This window comes from Bos taurus, chromosome 7, assembly GCF_002263795.3.
Source record: "Bos taurus isolate L1 Dominette 01449 registration number 42190680 breed Hereford chromosome 7, ARS-UCD2.0, whole genome shotgun sequence".
NCBI classification, from domain to species: Eukaryota; Metazoa; Chordata; class Mammalia; order Artiodactyla; family Bovidae; genus Bos; species Bos taurus.
In genome coordinates, this window is record NC_037334.1 from 13,531,142 (window position 1) to 13,550,945 (window position 19,804).

The 19,804-nt window shown below is 40.4% G+C and overlaps 2 protein-coding genes and 1 pseudogene across 2 annotated transcripts; all 3 read right to left on the reverse strand.

Annotated features, from left to right (window-relative positions):
* Positions 1-5,927: 5,927 nt before the first annotated feature.
* OR7G47 (olfactory receptor family 7 subfamily G member 47) lies at positions 5,928-6,866 on the reverse strand. Its single transcript, NM_001390645.1, has one exon. The coding sequence runs from the start codon at positions 6,864-6,866 to the stop codon at positions 5,928-5,930; it is 939 nt and encodes a 312-aa protein (NP_001377574.1).
* Positions 6,867-11,124: 4,258 nt separating this feature from the next.
* On the reverse strand, positions 11,125-12,063 carry OR7G49 (olfactory receptor family 7 subfamily G member 49). The gene has a single exon (NM_001390100.1). The coding sequence runs from the start codon at positions 12,061-12,063 to the stop codon at positions 11,125-11,127; it is 939 nt and encodes a 312-aa protein (NP_001377029.1).
* Positions 12,064-14,402: 2,339 nt separating this feature from the next.
* On the reverse strand, positions 14,403-16,230 carry LOC613956 (T-complex protein 1 subunit theta-like pseudogene; annotated as a pseudogene).

Here is a 19,804-nt window from a genome sequence, read left to right on the forward strand (position 1 = left end):
GCCTATCCATTTCTTCCCTCTATTTTTCACTGCTACTGTATGAATTTTGTTAACCTACAACTGTCATGATATAGTAAAACCAACAGGAGACAAGACAGCATTGTAAAGTCACTCCTTACCATCTTAGCATCTTTTGCTTCAAACACATAAAATAATAGAAAAGTATAAAAGACATAGAGGTATAAAAAGTTAAAAGCCAAGGGCTCAGTGGAGGTTTGTTATTGAGAAATTAGAGTGAACATGAAGTCTTGGACACTGCCTGGGACCTTACCTCTAGACTTAAAACAGTAGAAAATTTCAAAAGAAGCCTCAAAGGCAAAACCAAATAGAGCTACCTGATGGTCTGGTGGCTGGATTTTTTATACTCTCAAAATCAGTGGGCAGCAGAAATTAGTTATTAGAGTGAATTCAAGGCTAGTTTTTGGTAAGGGCAGCTGTGAAGCTATTGCGTGATAAAACATGAGAAACGGAGGAAGGGAAAAAACATAGCAATTAAAATAAATCCACATGGGTGACCCAGAGGGATGGTATGGGGAGGGAGGAGGGAGGAGGGTTCAGGATGGGGAATACATGTATGCCTGTGGCCGATTCATTTTGATATATGGCAGAACCAATACAATATTGTAAAGCTTAAAAATAAAAAAAGTTAAAAAAAAATGAATCCACAGTTCAAACTTCAAAATAGCCTGGAATAACTTGATGCCAAAAAGCTCAACCTATCAAACCAAGAATCAGATCATCAATCCACTCAAGGGTGAGATTTTAAATTTTTTATTTTTTAATTGGTGAAAAATGGCTTTACAGTTTTGTGTTGCTTTCTGCCATACAACAGTGCGAATCAGCCATAATTATATATATCCCTTCCCTTGGACCCTCCCTCCCCTCCCCTCATCCCACCCTTCTAGGTCATCACAGAGCGCCAGGCTGGGCTCCCTGTGTTGTTTAGCAGCTTCCTCCTAACTATTTTGCACACGATAGTGTATATATGTCAATGCTACTTTCTAAATTCATCCCGCCCTCACCTTCCCCCGCTGTGTCTACAAGCTTGTTCTCTACTAGGTTCATCAGTACCATTTTTCTAGATTCCGTATATATGTGTTCATATACGGTATTTGTATTTCTTTATCTGACTTACTTCACTCTATTTGACAGGTTCTAGGTTCATCCACCGGAGAAGGCAATGGCACCCCACTCCAGTACTCTTGCCTGGAAAATCCCATGGACGGCGGAGCCTGGTAGGCTGCAGTCCATGGGGTCGCTAAGAGTCGGACACGACTGAGCGACTTCACTTTCACTTTTCACTTTCATGCATTGGAGAAGGAAATGGCAACCCACTCCAGTGTTCTTGCCTGGAGAATCCCAGGGACTGGGGAGCCTGGTGGGCTGACGTCTATGGGGTCGCACAGAGTCGGACACAACTGAAGCGACTTAGCAGCAGCAGGTTCATCCACTTTTCTACAGCTGACTCAAATTCATTCTGCTTTATGGCTGAGTACTATTCCACTATGTAAATATACCACAACATCTTTATCCATTCATCAGTTGATGGACATCTAGGTTGGTTCCATGTCCTGGCCATTGTAAATATTGCTACAATGAGCATTGGGGTACATGTACCTTTTAGAATTGTGGTTTTCTCAGGGTATATGCCCAGTAGTGGGATTGCTGAGTCATATGGTCGATTCACTCCTAGTTTTTAAAGGAATCTCCATACTGTTTTCCATAAGGGCCGTACAGGATAAGAATTTTTAAATAAATGTTTGCTTTTTACAGGGGACTTCTTTCACTCAGCATACCTTTGAGAATTATACAAGTTGAGTATATCAATTGAGAGTACCAATACCTAACTCCTTTTTATTGCTGCTTTCTATTATAATACAGCACATTATTTATGCACTGTCCGGAGAAGTCCATGTGGATGTTTTTGTTTAGGCCAGTTATGAAAATAGCCATTGTATTTATGAACAGTGTGGTGATATGTGATTTCATTTATGTGGTATTATGAGAAGTACAAAGCTGTAAGGATGCAGAATAGATCAGTGGCTCATAGTGATTCACAAAGACAAAGCAATGTGTGATGACAGTGCAACACAAGGCAGTTATCCATGAATGATGTAACTGCCTTGTATCCTGAGTGCAGTGGTGGTTCTAAGAATTGATACATGAGTTGAAATATAAAGAGCAGTACAGGCACGTCCCTGGTGGTCCAGTAGCTAAGACTCCATACTCCCGATGCAGGGGGCCCAGGTTCCATCCCTGGTCAGGGAACTAGATCCCACGTGCCCCAACTAAGACCTGGCCCAGCCAAATAAATGAATAATTTTTTAAAATAAAAATTAAAAATAGGCATTTCCCTTGTGGTCCAGTGGTTAGGTAGTGACGAATCTACCTTGTAATGCAGGGGACAAAGGCTTGATCCCTGGTTGGGAAACTATGATTCCAAATGCCTCAGAGGTCATAAGTCCATGTACCACAACTGGAAAGTCTGTGTGCCACAACAAAAGATTCCACATGATGCAACTAACATCCGACACAGCCAAGTAAATAAATAAATATTTTTTAAAGATCTCTTCAACTAACAGTGAAAAGCTTTCCACAAAGAAAAATTTCTAAATAAAAAATTAAGTTATTAATTAAAAAAACAAAGAATAGTACACAAAAATGCATTAAATTGTATGATATTTTAAAAATAAATTTTGGAAAGACTAAAACATAAGTATAGATAGTGGAACAGTGGTAAAGTTTAAGTAGATAGTGGAGCAGTGGTAAAGAATGCAGGAGATGCAAGAGACACAGGTTTGATCCTTGGGTCAGGAAGATCCTCTGGAGTAGGAAACTCTGAAACTCTGTATTCAGTCGGGTATAAGCAACTGAATATATATACCCACTCCAGCCTTCCTGCCTGGAAAATCCCATGGGTAGAGGAGCCTGGCAGTTTACAGTCCTTGGGGTGACAAAGAGTCAGACATGACTGAGCACACACACACACATGCATGCGTGTGCACACACACACACACACAAACATACACACACACACAGATAGTACTCTTAAAGACAGAAAGGAACCTGTGCATTAGAAATTAAAATGAAATATATATATATATATATATATATATATATACATCTTTATTCATAAGAGAACTATATATATTAGCCAAGAGGTGGGAGCTTCCCAAGTGTCCACCAGAGGATGAATTGATAAACAAAATGTGTTATATACATATGATGGAATATTATTCATCCTTAGCAAGGGAGGAAAGCCTGCCACATGCTACAACATGCATGGAGCTTGAGAACATTATACTAAGTGAAACAAGCCAGTCAGAAAAAGACAAATTTCACTTATAAGAAGTATCTGAAATACTGAAATTCATAGAAAACGAAAGTAAAATGGTTACAGGGGCTAGGAAGATGAGGTAAAGGAGAGTTACTGCTTAAAGGAAACTGAATTTCAGATTTATAAGATGAAAAATTTCCTATACTGAACACTTTTAATTGTGAACTTAAAAATAATTAGGATGGTATAATTTTATACAATGTGTATTTTAACACTACAAGAAAGAAGAAAATTAGTATATGTAGACTGATAAAACAAATATTGTGAAATAGTAACTGTTGAATATAAGCAGTCCATAAATGGTTTTTAATTGTATCATTCTTTCAATTTTTGCTGTATTTTTAGTTTTTCACAGTCAAAACTTGAAAAAGAAAAAAGGACATGTATTGTATGAATTGTATGACATATATTATAAGAATTTTCAAATTGGAAACATTTATAGAGACAGAAAAAGGAACAGAGATTGCCAGGGACTGAAGCATGGGGAGAGTCAAAGGTGATGAAAAATAGTTGGAGGACTTCTTTGGTTGTGCAGTGGTTAGGAATCTGCCTACCAATGCAGGGGACACAGGTTCCATTCCTGGTCTGGGAAGATCCCACATGCCGTGGAACAACTAAGCCTGCATGCCACAATTACCGAAGCCCACGTGCCTGGAGCCTGTGCTCTGCAACAAGAGAAGCCACTGTCAACAGTGGAGAAACAGACATAGAGAACAGACCCATGGACACGGGGATGGGGAGGAGGGAGAGGGTGAGATGTATGGAGAGAGTAACGTGGAAACTTACAACACCATATGTAATGTAGATAGCTAGTGGGAATTGGCTGTATGACTCAGGGAACACAAACAGGGGCTCTGGAGGGAGCTGGGGGGTGGGGGTGGGGAAGAGTTCAGGAGCGGGGGACATGGGTGTACCTATGGCTGATTCTTGCTGATATTTGAGAGAAAGCAACAAAATTCTGTAGAGCAATTATCCTTCAATTAAAAAATAAATAAATAAATAAAACATGCCAGTGCGGGGTGGGGGGAGAGACAGAGAGAGAGAAAAGCCACTGCAATGAGAAGCATGATCAGCACAAGGAAAAGTAGCCTCCACTCACCGCAACTAGAGAAAGCCCACACAGCAACAAAGACCCGGCACAGCCAAAAAATAAAATAGGTGGAAACAGAATGTGGTGATGACTGCCCAGCAGTGTGAATGTTAATATGACACAAAATGGCACACCTTAAACACATTACAATTGCAATTCTTATGTTTTACATTTTACCACAATTTTAAAAAGCAAAATGAGAAAACAGTAGGCATATTATTTCATTTATAGAACTTCAGTACCAACTTTTCCAACTGAAGGTAATATGACACCATGGAAATAGCAACTAAAAATAGACCCTCAGTTAACAACAGACCGAGAGAAGGACAGTTGTCTTGGTTTCTGGGAATCCCTCTAGGTATGATGCCTCCATCTGATGCAGCCGTATGAATCCATGAGGGGAATCAGCTGTAGCACAAAGCCTCTCCATGGAGGAATGAATGAATCTCTACTCTCTCGTGCCTGCACATTTTCTGCCTCTGAAATTCCTATACTGAGGATAACTATCTTTACCATTTGAACATATTAGAGCAAGGATGTATGTGCTGTGTGCTAAGTCACTTCAGTCATGTCCAACTCTGCGACCCTATGGACTGTAGCCTGCCATTAGAAAGTCTTCCTCACTAATCAAGTTCAAATACCTCACAATCTTTTCAAATGACTGAGATAAGCTAATCATGGCAACTTTACAGATGATGAAGCTGAATATTGTGGATGCAAATATCCGCTTACACATGTCCCATTTACCAGTGAACAACCCCAGGAACTCCTGAAGTGGGGTGTGAAAGATCAGCCAGCATGTGTCACAATAGCCTTAACTCTAGAGTTCAGTTCATATGGTGTTATCCAGGGAATCAGGCAGACTCTATCTTTGTATGACCACAAACTTGTTTAAATCCTTTCCTTCACCTTCTCTGATACCCTTTATGCTGAGAACATTCCCCAGCAAAATTACTATACACAAACCTCTGCCTCAGACTCAGCTTCTCTTGGCCCTAACCAAAAACCTTATCTTAGAGAACTGAAATTTTGTGTCAAACATCACAGAGCTAGACAAAGCATAAGTTGGTTTTTTTTTTTTTTTTTTTTTGGCTCCTTTATCTTTATTTTTTTTTTTCCTCTAATTTTATTTTATTTTTAAACTTTACATAATTGTATTAGTTTTGCCAAATATCAAAATGAATCCGCCACAGGTATACATGTGTTCCCCATCCCGAACCCTCCTCCCTCCTCCCTCCCCATACCATCCCTCTGGGCCGTCCCAGTGCACCAGCCCCAAGCATCCAGCATCATGCTCAGGCCCTATCAGCCTGAAGGTGCCCGATCTCGTCTGATCTCGGAAGCATAAGTTGGTTTTAAATCTTAAGTTAAAATGCACTTAGCCATCATGTTATATATTCATTTAAGAACCTGGTGATGAAAGAGTCAGGCATTCTAGCTCATCAGTAATCTTCTAATTTGGCCTTATTCTAGTAGCCTTATCTCAAGTTCAATGACACATCACAGAAAAGAAGCTACACTACCAATGAGTTTCCTCAAAGCTCCTTTCATGTCTCTGTTTCTCAGGCTATAGATGAAGGGGTTCATCATGGGAGTGACCACAGTGTACATCAATGAAGTCACTGCAGTTTTCCCAGAGAACTCAGAAATGGCAGAACAAATATACAGTCCAAAACCTGTTCCATAGAACAAGGAAACAACTGAGAGGTGAGACCCACAGGTAGAAAAAGCTTTATACTTTCTGCTTGATGATGGCATTCTCAAAATAGAGGAAACAATTTGAGTATAAGAGAAAAGGAGTCCAGAAAGAGGAATGCCACCTAATATGCTAACTGCAAAATACAAGACAATATTATTAATGAGGGTGTCAGAGCAGGCAAGCTTGATGACCTGAACAGCTTCACAGAAGAAGAGAGAGATTTCCAAGTCGGTGCAGAAGGACAGTCGCAACACCAACAGACTGTGGAGCAGGGCGTCCACGATGCTGACAGATAATGAGATGAGAATCAGCACAGCACACAGGTGGGGGGTCATTATGACAGTGTATCTCAGGGGGTGACAAATGGCCACATAGCGGTCATAGGCCATTGCTCCAAGGAGAAAATTTTCACAACTAACAAAAATCAGGGCAAAGCAGATCTGGGTGAGACAGCCTGTGTAAGTGATGCTCTGATTCTGTGTTTGGACATTCACTAGAATCTTTGGGATCATGGTTGTGCTTAAACAGATATCAGTAAAGGACAGATTGGAGAGGAAGAAGTACATGGGGGTGTGGAGGTGGGAGTCAGAGATGACAGCCAGGATGATGAGCAGGTTTCCCAGGACAGTGACCAGGTACATGGACAGGAACAGGCTGAAGAAAATGGTCTTCAGTTCTGGGTCCTCTGTCAGTCTCATGAGAAGGAATTCTGAAACATCTGTGTGATTTCTGGATTCCATGTTGTTGATGATCTGATGAAAAAGATGTGGTTAAAAAAGACATGGAAACCTGTGGTCCCTAGATGAGCATCAGGAGTATCACAAGAGATCCACACCATCTTGGAAAGGGAAGGAGATTAATGAAGGGAGGGGAAAAGTAATGCCTTCTGCATGCATATTTTTCTGTCCTTAAAATACCCAAAGTTGGTATTTCAGAGCATGAGCAATTAATGCTAGAAAGGATAAAGACATGGTTCTTTTATAAACTATCTGTACTGTTCTGATTATTTGAAACATTAGGGGACTTCCCTGATGGTCCAGTAGCTAAGACACTGTGTTCCCAATGTAGAGAGCCTGGGTTTGATCTCTGGTCAGGGAACTAGATCCCATATGCCATAACTAAGACCTGGTGCAGCCAAATCAAAAAAATTAGTAATTTTATAAAGAGAAACAGATGAGGGAGGCCACTGAAAATTTTGTCTGGATCCCCAGTGACCTCAGGGCCAGGGAAAAGAAATAATACATAGATATGTCAAGAACCAAAAATGGAAAGATAAGATGAAGCTTATCAAGTTTTCTCCCCTCCCCTACAATGACAGATGCACAAAGAAATATTGGACAATTCTTTAAAAGTCACCCTGTATCTGAACAGGAAGATTTCTAATCAGAAAGAAGTACAAGGTCATATAGAGAGTTTCATATTAGTAAATTAAATATGCTTACAAATATTGGTGTAAAATATAATTTAAAAAAGGTAAAGATGTCATGTTAGGCAGAGAGACTGGGTTCTAATCATCTGATGTATATACTGTTTTCACAGCTTCCCCTATATGAACCTGTACCAAGACACCAAATATTCACTAAAGGAATTTAGGCCACCTTGCTGGTATCACAGTGGAAAGATGCTTGACATCTCTGATGTACCATACAGAACAGCTGTCCTTAGGAAGAACAGAAGGTCTGAGTGAGTCACCAGCTCCTGGGCAGGAGGGATCATTTATGGGAAGAGTCTCAGGTGTGCTACTACTTTCCTAGAAAAGGTATAGTTGATTGAGGTAGTCACAGGCAGATCACAGTCTTGAACCCTGGAGATTTCAATTTCCAAAGCTCCTCATTAACCAGACGATTCATTGTCACTGTGATCCCAGGAAAGTGCAAATCCTTAAGATCAAGACTCTACGTGGGAGAAATTAAAGATGGTTGCTTTTCTGACCCCATGAGACCAAGTGGACTTTTCTGCATCTGTACTGCCTCATGTTCATCTCTTAACTTTTCATAAAGCTGTAAGGGGTTACAATGTCATCCCAAGACAACAGTGGTCAAGCATAATCTCAGTACATTTAATTATATTTTATCCATTATCTAACAGGTTGGCATGGTACTCCACATTAATATAAATTAAAATAATTTTCATCTTTAAGGAATTCAAGAGTTGCATGTGTCTAATGCCATATTTAAAATGGATAACCAACAAGGACCTACTGTATAGCTCAGGGAACTCTGCTCAGTGTTACGCTGCAGCCTGGATAGGAGGGGAGTTTGGGGGAGAATGGATGCATGTATATGTATGGCTGAGTTTCTTCACTGTTCACCTGAAACTATCACAATATTGTTAATGTGCTACACCCCAATACAAAATAAAAAATTAAAAAAATATTTTCATCTATTTGTCAATTAACTCCTTTCACTGTTCACTGCTATTGTATGAACTTGTGAACATACAAGTTTCTTGATATTTTAGAACCGACATGAGACAGGAGAGCCTTGTACTGTCATCCCTTACTATCTTAATCTCATTTGCTTTGAACACATAAAATAATAGAAAATACAAAAGACTTAGAAATATAGAATTTAAAAAACCAAAGGCATTTGTGGAGGTTTGTTACTGAGAAATGGGAGTGAACACAAGAGTTGGGGACTCTTTCTAGGACTACAACTTTGGACTTAGAACAGCAGAAAGTTTCAAAAGAAGCCCCCAGGGCAGAACTGAATCAAATTAGTCAGTGGTTTGGTAGCTGAATTTGGTGATGTTCTCAAAATCACTGAGTATCAGGGATTAGTTATCAGTCTGAATTCAAGGCTAGAGGACTGGTAATTGCCAAGGGCAACTGTGAATCTGTTAGGTGATAATGTATGAATACAAAAATGGAAGGAGAGGGAGGAAAAAACCTAGCAAGTAAAATGAATCTACAATTCAAATTTTAAACACCAGGAAGAATATGATCCTAAAATGTTTAACCTACCAAACCAAGAATCAGATCATCAATTTGCTCCAGGATAAGATTTTTTAAATAAAGGTTTGATTTTTGCATGGGGCTTCTTTCACTCAGCATAATGCTACTGAGAATCATTCAAGTTGCTGCCTATCTCAGTTATTCATTCTTCTTTACTGGTGTGTTTCTATTATGATGATTTAACAGCAGTTTACTTATGCATATCCACGGAAGTACATGTGAGTTGATTTTGTCTTGGGCAATTTTGAGTAGAACAACTCAAAGTATTCATGCACAGGTTGAGGTGATGTATGATTTCATTTATATGATATCATGAAAAGCACAGAAAAGGTAAGGCTAAAAAGCAGATCAGTGGCTCAGAGAGGTTCACAAACACGGAGGACCAAGTGCCTAGTCTGATCCAGGGCAGTTTGTTGGCAGATGATGTAACTGCTCTGTATATTGACTGTGGTGGTGGTGGTAAGAATCAATGTATGTCTTAAAATACAGAGAGCCGCACACAAGAAGGGCATTTTGCTGTATGATCATTTTAAAACTAAATTTTTGAAAGATTAAATCGTGAGTATAGATAGCATTTTCAAAGAGAGGCAGGAAACTGTGTAGTTAAAAAATAACAATTCTAGGGAATTCCCTGATGATCCAGTGGTTAGGACTCTGAGCTTTGACTGTGGGGGCCTGGATTTGATCCCTGGTCAGGGAACAAAGATCCTACAAGCCAAGCAGTGCAGCCAAAAATAATGATAATAACAATTCTAAAAACAAATTTAATAAAACATCTGATATATTTACATACCTTTATTCATAGTAGCATGAGGCAGCCTTCAGAATGGGAGAAAATAATAGCAAATGAAGCAACGGACAAACAACTAATCTCAAAAATATACAAGCAACTCCTACACCTCAACTCCAGAAAAATAAATGACCCAATCAAAAAATGGGCCAAAGAACTAAATAGACATTTCTCCAAAGAAGACATACAGATGGCTAACAAACACATGAAAAGATGCTCAACATCACTCATTATCAGAGAAATGCAAATCAAAACCACTATGAGGTACCATTTCACACCAGTCAGAATGGCTGCTATCCAAAAGTCTACAAGCAATAAATGCTGGAGAGGGCGTGGAGAAAAGGGAACTCTCTTACACTGTTGGTGGGAATGCAAACTAGTACAGCCACTATGGAGAACAGTGTGGAGATTCCTTAAAAAACTGGAAATAGAACTGCCTTATGATCCAGCAATCCCACTGCTGGGCATACACTGAAGAAACCAGAATTGAAAGAGACACGTGTACCCCGATGTTCATCCCAGCACTGTTTATAATAGCCAGGACATGGAAGAAACCTAGATGTCCATCAGCAGATGAATGGATAAGAAAGCTGTGGTACATATACACAATGGAGTATTACTCAGCCATTAAAAAGAATACATTTGAATCAGTTCTAATGAGATGGATGAAACTGGAACCTATTATTCAGAGTGAAGTAAGCCAGAAAGAAAAACACCAATACAGTATACTAATGCATATATATGGAATTTAGAAAGATGGTAACAATAACCCTGTGTACGAGACAGCAAAAGAGACACTGATATATAGCTCAGTCTTATGGACTCTGTGGGAGAGGGAGAGGGTGGGGAGATTTGGGAGAATAGCATTGAAACATGTATAATATCATGTATGAAACGAGTTGCCAGTCCAGGTTCGTGCACGGTACTGGATGCTTGGGGCTGGTGCACTGGGACGACCCAGAGGGAGGGGAGGGGAAGGAGGAGGGAGGAGGGTTCAGGATGGGGAATGCGGGTATATCTGTGGCGGATTCATTTCGATATTTGGCAAAACTAATACAATATTGTAAAGTTTAAAAATAAAATAAAATTTAAAAAAAATCAAGTCAGGTATTAACCCTAAGTTAAAATGCACTTAGCTTATCATATTATCTATTCATTTAAGAACCTGGTGGTGAAAAAGGCAGGCTTTCTATCTCATTAGCATTCCTTTCACTTTGATTCATTGTAGTGAACCCATCCCATACCCAATGACACATCACAGAAAAGAAGATACCCTACCAATGAGTTTCCTCAAAGCTCCCTTCATGTCTTTGTTCCTCAGGCTGTAGATGAAGGGGTTCATCACGGGAGTGACCACAGTGTACATCAACGAAGCCACTGCAGTCTTCCTAGAAGATTCAGTAACTGCAGAACTAATATACACCCCAAAAGCTGTCCCATAGAACAAGGTAACAACTGAGAGGTGAGACCTACAGGTAGAAAAAGCTTTATACTTTCTGCCTGATGATGACATTTTCAAAATGGAGGAAACAATTTGAATATAAGAGAAAATGATTCCAAAAAGAGGAACACCAGCAAATAAGCTAGCCACAAAATATATCAGGGTGTTATTGATGAGAGTGTCAGAACATGCAAGTTTGATGACCTGAACAACTTCACAGAAGAAGAGGGGGATTTCCAGGTCTGTGCAGAAGGACAGTCGCAACACCATCAGACCGTGGAGCAGAGCGTCCGCAATGCTGATGAACAAGGAGAGTAGAATCAGCTGAAGACAGAGGCGAGGGTTCATGATGACTGTGTACCTCAGTGGGTGACAAATAGCCACATAGCGGTCATAGGCCATTACTAAAAGGAGAAAATTTTCCCAACAAACAAAAGTCAGAACAAAGCAGATCTGGGTGATGCAGCCTGTGTAAGTGATGCTCTGATTCTGTGCTTGGATGTTCACTAGGATCTTTGGGATCATGGTTGTGCTTAAACAGATGTCTGTAAAGGACAGATGGGAGAGGAAGTAGTACATGGGGGTGTGGAGGTGGGAGTCAGAGATGACAGCCAGGATGATGAGCAGGTTTTCCAGGACAGTAACCAGGTACATGGACAGGAAGAGTTTGAAGAAGGTGATCTTCAGTTCTGGGTCTTCTGTCAGGCTCATGAGAAGGAATTCTGAAACATCGGTTTGGTTTCTTGGTTCCATATTGTTGATAAATCTGATGGGAAAGACGTGGCCCCTAGTCCAGCAGCAGGTGTATCACCAGAGGCAAACCCCAATTTGAGAAAGGATGTAATGGAATAGAGGAACACACATTATTTCGTTATTTTGAATAAAGACCTGAAATTACTAAAAGCAGTGTGTCAACATTTGTTAATTATGGAAAGAGTTGAAGAATAGCCGTTTTAAAAATTACACTATCCGGCTTCCCTGGTGACTCAGTGGTAAAGAATCCATTTGCCAATTTAAGAAACATGGTTCGGTCCCTGATCCAGGAAGATCCCAGATGCCCCGAGGCAACTAAGCCCATGCACTACAACTATTGAGCTTGTTCTCTAGACCGTGGAAGCCGCAATGGCTGAGCCCACACACTACAACTACTGAAGCCCATGTGCCCTAGCACCTGTGCTCTGCAACAAGAGAAATCACTGCAGTGAGAAGCCTGCCCACTGCAACTAGAGAATAGCCCCTGTGCTCAGCAACTAGAGAAAAGCCCTCTCAGCAATGAAGACTCAGCACAGCCAAAAATAAATAAATAAATTGTAAATTATCTTAAAAGATAAAATCACACTATGTTGTTCTGATTATTTTTATAATAACATTTGGTAACTTTATTAGGAGAAGCAGGTAATCAGGGCTGATGAGTCTATCTGAATCATCACCTCCTTTCCCAGAGACCTCACAGCCTGGCAACAGAGATAATACAAAGCTGTGTCAAAAACCCAGAAGTACAAGATACGGTCAAACTGCCCAAGCCTCTTCCCTGATTCGCTACAGAAAGGAAGTTAAATGCCAGCAAAGTGGAAAACATGGAAAACAATCACCATGTTTGTAAACAAGCACATTCCTGCTGACAAGGCAAATAGTCTTTGAGAATGGAGAGACAGTAGGAGACTGGCAGAATAAGAGCTGTTTGAAGATTACAGGAAAGATACAAAGGAACATGTCGAGAAAAGAGAAGACAGGCAAGAGGCAAATGGATGCCTTGGTTCTAATAATTTTATGCATGTCCTCTTCTCACAATTTCCCCTGGTTAAACTTGTGGTAAAACACCTCTCTTGATTGCCAAACAGGAATGAAGGTTTACCTGAATGACTTTACTAGGTAATGACAGACTTGTCGAGACGCAATGATGCGTCTCCTAGATGTTGAGTAATGAAAGCTGAAGTTTTAATAAGAGGAGACAGACTGAGAGAAGCACTAGGCTCCTGAGCAGAGGGGGAGGAGGGTCATTTCCAGGAGGAGGCACATGTGTGCTGATAGTATCGAGGAAGTGCTGTTGAGTGAGGCTGTCACCGACAATTTTTAGTCTCTGTACCTTTGGAGGACCAATACCCAAAGCTCCTCATTAGTCAAACAATTTCATCATCATGCTGATGCCAGGCCAGTGCAAATCCTTAGAGACCAAGAAGATATAATGGAAGAATTTAGGGTGGTGGAGTCCCTGATGCTATGAGGCCAGGTATTCACCAGTCACTGTTCCACCTTTTTCTGCTCATATGTATTTCACACCCAGTGCAAATGTGGACACACCGTTTTTCTCTAATTGGACAACAGTATTCTTTTTTTAGATACAACCAATGACATATCCATGTAATCAATAATATCAGGTTATAATTGGTTATGGTTTATAATTGTAGATGTGAAATTCATTCATTCATTCATTTCAGCCATATAAGAAGGAATGAAATTCTGACACATTACAGCATTACACATTACAACCTTAAAAGCTTTATGCTATGTGAAATAAACCAAGCCGAAAAGGACAAATATTATATGATTTAAGTTATGAGGTATCTAGAATAGGCAACTTTGTAAAGACAGAAAGTAGAATGGTGGTTGCAGAGGATAAGGGGAGAAGGATTGGTTTTTAAGAGAGCTGGACTATATTAAAAGTTGTTTATTTCTGTACTGACTAATAAAAGCACGTTGATATTGATGTGGTGAGCAATGTCACATGTGGAGATATTTCACTGGAAGTTTACTTGCCCTGCTTTTTTCTTCACTATACTGAAAGAACAATTCTAAATTTTCATTTTTTGAATCATTTGTTTTAGTAGCTTATTTTTAAAGTGCTTGAATTTCTCAGTCTTTCCCTTTTGGATTGTGCTATTCTTTCAAATATTTAACTTCTCTAAGGTCATAAAAATATCTTTGCATATTACCTTCCAAAATTTTAATCACTTTGAATAGATATAAAATTTATCATCTCAAAAGTGGCTAACAGAAAAAAAGTAGGAATTTGACTGTTAATCAAGTTTTGCCCTCTCATAGTATCAGGCAAGATTAAAATTCCAAAGTTGACCTGGATGGATTAAAAAAAATTTTTTTTTTCGATAGTAATATGTTTATTGCATCATCCATTTAAGGATACAAGATACAAACACAAAACACTTCTTAATTTAAGGAGAATATGAAAACATCAGGCAATTCCTATAGTACTACTACAAATACAACCTTCACCTACAGTAAAATGAAACCATTCAGTCATTTTGGTCTTCATCCCAGTCTTTCTTCCCACTTGGAGGCTTGGGCCCACCCGCTGGTTTTGCCATGATGATCTGATCCACTCTGAGAACAGTGACGGCAGCATTAGTAGCCAGTTTAATAGCCCAGTGTTTTCCCAGGTAAGTATCTAGGACACCAGCTTCCAACATGTCCTTTACAGCAGGAACTTCAGCCTCAATATCTAATCCAATGTTTTTATTTCCTTCTTGATGTACTGCATAGAGTTTAGAGATTACTTCATTGGCCTTAACTCCAGAGTTTTCTGCCAGTGCCCGGGGAATAGCTTCAAATGCCTCTGCAAACTTCTTAATGGCATACTGTTCAAGTCCAGGGCACGTCTCTCCATACGATGTGATCTGTTTGGCTAATTCAATTTCTGTTGCTCCACCTCCAGGTACAAGACGTTTATCCCTTGTGAGAACTTTGAAAGTATTAACACCATCATCTACTGCCCTCTCTATATCATCCATCAGGTTGTCTGTAGAGCCTCGAAGCACTATGGTAGAAATGGCACCATCTTCCTTTTCATGCTTAAACACAACCACTTGTGTATCTCCCACCTCTGACAGGTAAACACTGTCACAATGCCCCATTTCTTCAAGGACAGGAGGATTCAATCTAGGAAGAGCTATAGCACCAACTGTTTTGCATAATCTTCTGAGATCCCATTTTGAGTTCAGCCTCACCAACATGATATTGTATTTGTTTGCATAGTGAAGAGCCATGTCTGCCACTCTGCCACCTGTTACTATGACATTTGCACCAGTATCAGCAATAGCTTTGACTTGTGCATCCATGAGATTTTCTTCTCCCTTACTAAAATTCATCAGTTCTTCAGCACTCTTTATCAACACCGTTCCCTTAGTTTCTGTTATCATGCCATCAAAAGGACAAGAGTACACTGCTATTTTTGCATCTTTGACAGATGTTACATCACCTTCAGTCTCCTTCTTAAAAACCATGCCATGCAGTACTGAAGAGGAATGCACACCAGAGCCCAGAATCTTACAAACTCTGATGTTATCAACATTGAAATGGCCAGAGTCAGGAAAAATGGATACACATGCCTGAGCTATAAGCTTGGCCAGAAACACTTCATTACCATATTGTTTACTCATTACAGAGGTATGAAGTAGAGACAACACTTCATCAACATCCTGTAGATTTTTTGCAGAGCAACATACCAAGTCAGGAGGAGCTTTTTTGCAGGCTATTTCATAACCTTCTATGACCTCTGAAACTGACAGGCCAAGTCTGAGAAGCTCTTCAGCTAATTCCAGAAGAGCTCCAGCAAAAACCAGAACAAAGTTTGTGCCATCTCCAACCTCTTGCTCTTGCACATGAGAGGCCATTACAATCATTTTTGCAGCAGGATGCTGTACTTCTAGCTCTCTTAAAATAGTCGCTGCATCGTTTGTCACAAACAATTTCTCCAGGTGGTTGATAACCATTTTGTTCATTCCATTTGGTCCATATGCTGTACGAGTTGTTTGGGCCAGCTCCTTGCAAGCCTGTATGTTCCTGTACACAGCCTCTTCTAATCCTGAAAAATGCTTCGCTCCCTCCTTGAGCATCTGGGCAAAGCCCAGGGCCTTGGGGACGTGGAGCGCCATGACCAGTCTGTAGGGAGCCGTTCACGCGCCCTCTCAGGATTTTAAAATATTTAAGGTTAAATGTAAATTCTAATTAAGTCAGGGGCTTTGTTCTTTGGACTAACTGTGAAGAAACTGATGGAATATTTGTTTATTATGTTATAAATGGAATTTTGTTTACTACTCAAAATAAAGTGGTTCTCCTTTTAAAAGAGAAAAATATTATTTCAGCCATTTAAAGTGTACAATTCCATGGCATTAAGAACATCCACAATGTTGTGTGACCACTAACATTATCCATTTCCTGATCATTTTCATCACCCTGAAGAGAAATTCTTTATGTATTAAATAATAACTCTGAGAAATTCCCGGGAATTCCAGTGATTAGGGAATTCCTGGCATTCTCACAGCCCTAACCAGGGTTCAATTCCTGGTCAAGGAACTAAGATCCTACAAGCCATGATGAATGGCAAAAAACAAAAACAACAAAAACTCCCTGCAAATTCGGCATCTCATTCTTTTCTCAGAACTTTCAGAAGGAGCCCAACACTTTGACTTTTGCCCAGTGTAGCTGATTTCAGGCTTTTGACTTCCAAGACTGCAAAAGAAAACATTTGTGTTGTTTTAAGATACTAAGCTTGTGATGTGTGTTACAATGACAGTGAGTAAGTGAAAGTTGCTCAGTTATGTCTGACTCTTTGCGACCCCATAGACTGGAGCCCATCAGGCTCTTCTGTCCACAGAATTCTTCAGGCAAGAATCCTAGAGTGGGTTGCCATTTCCTTCTCCAGGGGATCTTCCCAACCCAGGGACTGAACCCAGATCTTCTGCATTGTAGGCAGATTCTTTATCAACTAAGCCACCAGGGAAGTCCATTACAGTGACAATAGGAAACTAATGCAGAACATGTCCCAGTTCAGGCTGATAATAAAAACAATGTCTTTGGGGCATCTCCTGGGCAAGATTCTTTTTGCATTGCAAAAAGACCAAAGGAGAGGGAGAGAGTTTTATTTCTAGCTACTGTGTCTGACAATATTAAATCTGTATGTAGGTCAAGAAGCAACAGTTAGAACTGGACATAGAACAGTAGACTGGTTCCAAATCGGGAAAGGAGTGTGTCAAGACTGTATATTGTCACCCTGCTTATTTAACTTATATGCAGAGTACATCATGAGAAACGCTGGACTGGATGAAGCACAAGTTGGAATCAAGACTGCCGGGGAAAATGTCAATAACCTCAGATATGCAGATGACACCACCCTTATGGCAGAAAGCAAAGAAGAACTAAAGAGCCTCTTGATCAAAGTGAAAGAGGAGAGTGAAAAGGTAGGCTTAAAACTCAACATTCAGAAAACTAAGATCATGGCATCCGATCCCATCACTTCATGGCAAATAGATGGGGAAACTGTGGAAACAGTGACAGAATTAATTTTATTTGGGGGGGGGGTGTCCAAAATCACTGCAGATGGTGACTGCAGTCAAGAAATTAAAAGACGCTTACTCCTTGGAAGAAAAGTTATGACCAACCTAGACAGCTTATTAAAAAGCAGAGACATTACTTTGCCAACAAAGGTCTGTCTAGTTAAAGCTATGTTTTTTTACAGTAGTCATATATGGATGTGAGAGTTGGACTATAAAGAAAACTGAGCGCCGAAGAATTGATGCTTTTGAACTGTGGTGTTAGAGAAAACTCTTGAGAGTAGTCTCTTGGACTGCAAGGAGATCAAACCAGTCAATCCTAAAGGAAATCATTCCTGAATATTCATTGGAAGAACTGATGTTGAAGATGAAACCAGTACTTTGGCCACTTGATGCGAAGAACTGACTCGTTGGAAAAGATCCTGATTCTGGGAAAGTTTGAAGATGGGAGGAGAAGGGGACGACAGAGGATAGATGGTTAGATGGCATCATTGACTCAATGGACATGCGTTTGGGTGAACTCTGGGAGTTGGTGATGGACAGGGAGGCCTGGCGTGCTGCGGTTCATGGTATCACAGAGTTGGACACGACTGAGCAACTGAACTGAACTGACTGTATCTGAAAGGGCTTACCTGGTGGCTTAGTAGTAAAGAATCTGCCTGCAATGTAGGAGATACAATGGATGCAGGAGATGTGGGTTTGATCCCTGAGTTTGATCCCCTGGAGAAGGGAATGACAACCCACTCCAGTATTCTTGCCTGGGAAATCCCATGGGCAGAGGAGCCTGGTGGGCTACAGTCCACAGGGTCACAAAGATGGACACGACCAAGCAACTGAGCATGCACACATGTTGTGTCTGAAATGTCTCTGCCCAGCTATAGCCATTGGTGACCATCAGGGGATGCCTTAAGAGGAAGGCAAAAAGAATGAAATGGAGTCCTGTGCTTTTGTGCCTAGACCTACCTGACCTTTGAAGTCACTGTTAGAAAAGATGATAATTGTTTTTATCATTTGACCTGTTGGAGTCAAGACTTTTACCTTATTATTGATGAAAGTGGGCATTCTCACTGACAGAGCTGAAGTAATTAAAATCTTCCAAAATTGTAAATATTATAATATCATTATGCCAATTTTGCAGATGAGGAAGCTAGGCTTAGAAAGTTCAAGTAAACTGTCAAAGGTCACAGAGCTATTGTTTAGTAGAAGTAGGATTGAAATTCAGGTGGTCTGATTCCAAAATTCTTACCCCCAAAAAATATAAAAATGAGAACTTTCCTGGTCCAGTGGCTAAGACTCTGCACTCCCAATGCAGGGGACCTGGGTTCTATCCCTGGTCAAGGAACTAGATCCCACATGCTGCAACTAAGATCCGGAGCAGCCAAATAAATATTTAAAAATAAAGTAAAATAAAATTTTAAAAAGAGAAACCCTAGTTTTTTAATTAAAAAAAATTCTCATCCTTAGCCATTTGATCTCTGGTATTAAGTATTTCAAGAAGTTGGTCAGACCTTCTGGACTGCTCATTATTTATCTCTTCCTTTTATATTCTAGGGAGTGAAAGACAGTCAGTCGTGTCCAACTCTTTGCAGCCCTGAAGTCTTTGCAGCCCCATGGATTGTAGTCCACCTGGCTCCTCTGTCCATGGGATTCTCCAGGCAAGAACACTGAAGTGGGTTGCCATTTTCTTCTCTGGGGAATCTTCCTGACCCAGGGATTGAACCTGGGTCTCCTTCACTGCAGGCAGATTCTCTACCATCTGAACCACCAGGGAAGCTCTATATTCTAGGAATATAAGTACAAAGCAACTGAACATCAATGGAAACATGATATTCTAGAGATGAATTTCTTCAAAGCCCCCATCATGTCCTTGTTCTTCAGGCTACAGACAAAGGGGTTCATCATAGGAGTGATCATAGTGTACACCACAGATACTATTGCACTCTTTCTGGAGGAATGAGTGGCTACAGAACTAAAGAAAGTGAAAGTGAAGTCGCTCAGTTGTGTCTGACTCTTTGCGACCCCATTGACTGTAGCCTACAAGGCTCCTCCGACCATGGGATTTTCCAGGCAAGAATACTGGAGTAGGTTGCCATTTCCTTCTCCAGGGGCACTTCCCAACCCAGGGATTGAACCCAGGGATCAATCCTGGGTCTTCTGCATTGGAGGCAGACACTTTAACCTCTGAGCCACCAGGGAAGCCCTAAGTT

What these genes read in the sequence shown, in the direction of transcription:
- OR7G47 (NM_001390645.1), bottom strand. Translation starts at nt 6,866, where the DNA reads ATGGAATCCAGAAATCACACAGATGTTTCAGAATTCCTTCTCATGAGA.
- OR7G49 (NM_001390100.1), bottom strand. Translation starts at nt 12,063, where the DNA reads ATGGAACCAAGAAACCAAACCGATGTTTCAGAATTCCTTCTCATGAGC.